We start from the raw sequence: 5,770 nt of genomic DNA, 5'->3' as shown, positions 1-5,770 counted from the left end.
TTTGGCTGCACACGCGCTTTTTTAATTAATTCAAAAAAAAAAAAAAAATGCAGCCGAAACGGCGTCGTTTTAATGCCCAGAAAAAAAAAAAAAAAAAAAAAAAAAGAAAAAGAAAAGAAAAGGAAGTTGAAACGTGGGCTGACTGCTCACAATGTTTGATTATTTAATTTTTACCCTAATAAGACAACAAAAGAAAAGTTACAGAAGGTGTTTTTTATTAAAAGAAGTACGAGCCTCTGCCAGACTACCAGGCACCAGCCCTGTTTTCTTAAAAAAAAACAGAGAATTTATTCTCTTCTTCTCCAAGTATTGCGTTCTCCAAATCAACCATAACCGGCATCGTGGTTCTGAAATTGTCGTTGCTCTGGTAATTCTTTTTTCAGATTATAAATTTATGAATTCGTTTATTGAAAAATAGATCTAATTACATAGAATTTATATTCTTTTCACTATTATATAATTTAGCAAATAAATCTTGAAATTGGTGTTTGAAGTACACAAATAATTACTTGTTTGTTTTAGTTAATTGATTAATGGATACATGAGTTAGTTGCTTCGACTTTATAATTTGTAGTTTTATATGTATTTAATATTTAGGCATGCACATACAATCAATTATAATGAAAAGTAAAGATAATTTATGCTTATTTTTTTAATTTTCTCATATTTTATTAGAAAAGTATGGCTGAAAACAATGCAACGTCTTCGGGGACACAAGCTTCATCGGCTCCTTCGATTAGACAAAAGAAAGACGGAGCATGGAAATATGTTACTGAGGGTACAAATGCGAAAGGGAAGAAGATATGGATTTGTGGATTTTGTAAAAAAATATTTGCAGGTGGAGGTATTAATAGGATGAAGCAACACCTTTCTGGGGTTAAAGGAGCCGTGACTGCGTGCCAAAAAGTTAGTTTAGAGGTTCAGCTTGAAATCAAAGATTTGTTGGATGCTCATGCGCAAAAAAGTAAGGCCAAGAAAGCGATGGCTGAAGATTTAGATGCTTACGAAGAAGATGAAATTCTGGAAATTCCTTCTCAAACAGAGGTTTCGAATGGAAAAAGGAAAGCTTCATATGCTATTGACTCATTTTGTAAAAAAGGTGTAAGTCTTTCTTCCCAACCTAGTATTAAAGCATGCATGCAAAGTAAAGACAAATGGAAAGATACTGACTTGGCCATTGCATTGTGGTTTTATGATGCTTGTATTCCATTTAATGCTTGCACTTCACCTTACTTTCAAGCTGCGATCAATAAAATAGCTAGTATGGGTCATGGATATACACATCCTTCTTATCATGCTTTGCGTGTCAATTTATTGAATGATGCTAAGACACATGTTACGTTGATGATTGACTCTATTAGAGATACTTGGGCTGACACTGGTTGTACCATAATGGGGGATGGTTGGACTGACATTAGGCAAAGGTCTTTGATTAATTTTTTGGTTTACTGTCCAAAGGGGATTTCATTTATCAAATCTGTTGATGCTTCTGATATTTGCACAAATGCTGATACATTGTGTAATTTGTTTGCTGATATTGTGGAGTGGGTTGGTCCTCGTAATGTTGTTCATATGGTAACGGATAATGGGGCCAATTATAAAGCTGCGGGTTCTAGACTCATGGAGAAATATCCATTCATTTTTTGGTCACCTTGTGCAGCTCATTGTGTTAATTTGATATTTAAAGATGTTGGAGATATGCCCACAGTTCAATCTTTAGCCGTTCTTGCATCAAAAGTTACTGTTTTTGTGTATAATCATAAGTTCGCCTTGAACTGGTTAAGAAATCGAAAGGGGTGGCGAGAAATTATCCGTCCTGGTGCAACTCGATTTGCAACTACCTTTATTGCATTACAAAGTTTGTATGCGCATAAGGATGATTTGCAAGCATTGGTTGTTAGTCCTGACTATAAGCAATATCTAAAGATGCAAAAAGGTAGAGAAGTAAAACAAATTGTGTTGGATGAGAATTTTTGGAATAACTGCTTGGTGATTGTGAGGGTTATGACGCCATTGATACGACTTTTGCGTCTTTGTGATACTGATGAAAAACCATCTATGGGTTATATTTATGAGGGCATGTTTAGAGCACGAAAGGGGATTATGAATATATTTAAAAACAAGAAAAAGTTGTACAAGCCCTATGTTGATATTATTGACAGTAGATGGGATCGTATGCTGCGTAAAGATCTTCATGCAACAGCGTATTATCTGAATCCTGCTTTTCAGTATGACAAATCTACTTTTTGTACTGAGCCTGAGATTATGGGTGGAGTTTTGAATGTGATAGATAAAATGGAGGACGTCAATAACATTGCGATTTTGGATGAGTTAAGAATTTTCCGTGATCGCGAGAGATGTTTTGCTCGTCCGACAGCATTAACTTGTAGTAAAATTACCCGACCAGGTAACGATCGATTCATATTACTGTTATTTAATATTTATTTTATTTATGTTGTCACCTGTTTTACAATTTTATATACTATATATATTTGAAGTATATATAAATTATAAAATGCATTTTTTACTAATTAATAATTATTAATTAATGATTATGTCTTTCATAATTTTTTTTAAATAGATGAATGGTGGAGATTGTTCGGTTTCGACGCGCCAAACTTGCAAAAGTTGGCTATAAAAATTCTTAGTCAAACTGCTTCTTCTTCTGGATGTGAGCGCAATTGGAACGTATTTGAACGCATCCATACCAAGAAAAGAAATAGATTGGAGCATAACAGACTGAACGATCTTGTTTACGTTCATTATAATTTGCGATTGAAAAATAGGTGAGTTACTTTAAGTCTTTAAAGTTAATTTTATAGTTTTTAACAAATAATTATCTTATATTAATTCTTTTTGTTCATGTTAATGTTACAATTATTTATAATTATTTAGGTTGGCTGTCTCCAAGAGATCATACGATCCAGTGGATTACGAGTCAATTGAAAAAACGGAATTTTGGATTGTGGAAAATGAGGAAGAAGGAGAACTTGACTATGATGAACTTGAAAATATGGTGCAAGAAGAATATCCAAAGGATGGCGTTGGAGAGTCAAGCACACAAGGTTTGTTTTTTAAATTTATATGCATTTTATTTCATGAAATTTAAATAGTTTAAAATTATTTTCAATCGATTAATTGTTTTTGTTTTTTTTTTTAATTGTCAAGAGCATGAGTTCGATGTGATGACATTCCATGGAGGAGATGAAGGTGGAGATGAAGATGAAATTGGAGATGAGTACGAGGAAGAGTGATATATGAAGATGATAGTGTCTTTCATATGCATTTACTATTTACTTTAAATATTTGATTTTGATATGAGACTTATTTTAAATGTTTGTTTTGGATGCAAGACCTTTTTTTTTTGTTGAGTTTTGATTTAAATTAAATGTTAACTTTTGAGTTTTGACTTCTAAGATGATTATGATTTATGTTCCCTGTTATTTTATGGTTTGATTTATAATTTTATGGTTAATTCATGTGAATATTTGATATTGGTAATAAACATGCTATTTTTACGTATTTATATAAATTAAATATAAATAATTAAAAATAAATTATTCAAAAACCCGGTTGGACCCCGGTTGAACCGGTCCAACCGTGACCCGATAGCTTAGCCGGGTCAATGTCCGGTCCGGTTTTCAGAACATTGATTCATAGTCTACAGTGATGCCTCGAAATTAGGATTAGGCGCCGTCCTTATGCAAAATGGCAAAGTCATTGCCTACGCCTCACGTCAACTCAAAGAGTACGAACGCAATTATCCAACGCACGATCTCGAATTAGCCGCCGTCGTTTTCGCACTCAAAATCTGGCGACACTACCTTTACGGTGAAAAGTGTACCATCTACACCGATCACAAGAGTTTGAAGTATTTCTTCACTCAGAAGGATTTGAACATGAGGCAACGGAGGTGGCTCGAACTAGTCAAAGACTACGACTGCGAGATACTCTACCACCCCGGCAAAGCAAATGTGGTCGCCGATGCACTTAGCCGCAAATCGATCAACGCCCTCATAGTCCAACCTAACTTGGGAGAATCGATCAAATCAGCCCAACAAAACGATCCGCAAATTCTCAAAATCCGCAATAATCTCGAATCCAATCCCAACTTCCAAATCACCGAAGAAGGCCTCGTCCGATTCCACAATCGCATTTACGTCCCCGAGGACCCAAATGTTCGCCGACTGATCTTAACCGAAGCTCACCAAACCACGTACACTTGCCATCCCGGAGAAACCAAAATGTACGAAGATCTCAAAAAGCTGTACTGGTGGCCTGGAATGAAAAAAGACGTGGCCCGATTCGTCGCTGAATGCCTAGTGTGCCAGCAAGTCAAAGCGGAACATCAAAGGCCCGGAGGTCTACTTCAATCGAACCTAATTCCGGAATGGAAATGGGAAGCTATCACTATGGACTTCGTGCAAGGATTCCCGAAGACCCAAAGGGGATCCGACGCCATTTGGGTGATCGTTGACCGACTGACCAAAACGGCTCACTTTCTTCCGATCCGAATGACATTCAGCTTAGAGAAGCTAACCGAACTATACGTCCGTGAAATAGTCCGACTCCACGGTGTAACACCCCGTAAATATGTAAGTTGTTTAAGTGTGGGGATAATTGAATTTATTTAGTTGATATGTGTCGATATGGAATTATAATATATCTCGAATTTGATGGGAAGTGTAGAATTGTAATTATCTAAAGTTATGGCATCTATTTGGTAATTAAGAAAACTATTTGGCCCTGTAAGCTAATTTTAGAATTTACAAGTGAGATAAGAACCAACGTGTACTTCGTCTATTCTAATTCCTTCTTTGGCAGCCACGTTTCTTCTTCTTCTCTCACCTTCTCACCGTCTCTCTCTTTCTCTCTATCTTCCTCTCTTCTCTCTCTCTCTCTCTATATATTGATTCTTGGCTGAAATACCCAATTCATATTATCAGCATAATCGGGGCTGCGTGGATGCTTTAGCAAAGGGTATTAATGATCAGCTCATATGATTAGAAATATAGGGAAGTCAGATTTATAGTGGTGGTGGTCTCCAGCAGCAGTCGCCGGCGGTGGTGGCTGGAATCCGACAAAGAAGACGAGCTGTCCAGAATTCAAATTTCAGAGTTTTGTCTTTTCAGTAAATCAATTAAACGGAGGTCTTAAAGATGGAGCATCGATGATCCGAAGGTACGGTTTGAAACCTTAATAAGTTAGATTTCCAGTGGTGGTGGTTCTTGATTGTTTACATCAGCGGTGGTCATCGGAATTGGCTAGAACTTCAGCTCGCTCGTTGAAACGAAGGGAAGCAAAATCTGCTGCCGCACCTGTTTTCGGAGCCGAAATCGAAGGGTTTCGAATACGAATTTCGAATCGGTTCATTCAGGAAACTCGTAGAGGTCATCGTAAACTATAAGTTAAGTGTTCAATTGTATCGAATTAGAGTATTTAATATACGTGTTTTAGAGGTCGGAATCCGATGACAGTAATCTGCCGGAAACAGGGCAGTTTTGAATATCTTCTTGCGGGACTGTTTTCGATATGTTGGGATCATAATTTGGGCTAGGTGCCTTCATGAAACTTGTAGATTAAACTTGCAGGTTTCATTTAATTTATTATTTGGACAATTTGGATAACCGTACGAGTTGTTATGATTTTCTAAAGAAACTGTGACAGCAAACGAAATTATCCGAAAATCTGGCAGGTTTATGTGTTCATTTTTCGGGATTGTTATTGACGGGTTATGTTGTTAATTTGGATTAATGTCTTCAGTAGACTT

General features: G+C 36.4%; 1 protein-coding gene across 1 annotated transcript; it reads left to right on the top strand.

Moving 5' to 3' along the window:
• The first annotated feature begins 680 nt into the window (after positions 1-680).
• LOC105973492 (uncharacterized) lies at positions 681-3,636 on the top strand. Its single transcript, XM_088825271.1, has 4 exons — positions 681-2,407; positions 2,582-2,786; positions 2,896-3,065; positions 3,169-3,636. Exons 1-4 carry the CDS (start codon positions 682-684, stop codon positions 3,252-3,254), a joined length of 2,187 nt encoding a protein of 728 aa, XP_088681397.1. The 5' UTR covers position 681; the 3' UTR covers positions 3,255-3,636.
• Positions 3,637-5,770: the final 2,134 nt, after the last annotated feature.

The sequence above is a fragment of the Erythranthe guttata genome, chromosome 11 (genome assembly GCF_056151865.1).
Source record: "Erythranthe guttata isolate IM_541 chromosome 11, IM_541, whole genome shotgun sequence".
Lineage (NCBI taxonomy): Eukaryota > Viridiplantae > Streptophyta > Magnoliopsida > Lamiales > Phrymaceae > Erythranthe > Erythranthe guttata.
This window is presented reverse-complemented; position numbering and strand designations above follow the sequence as displayed.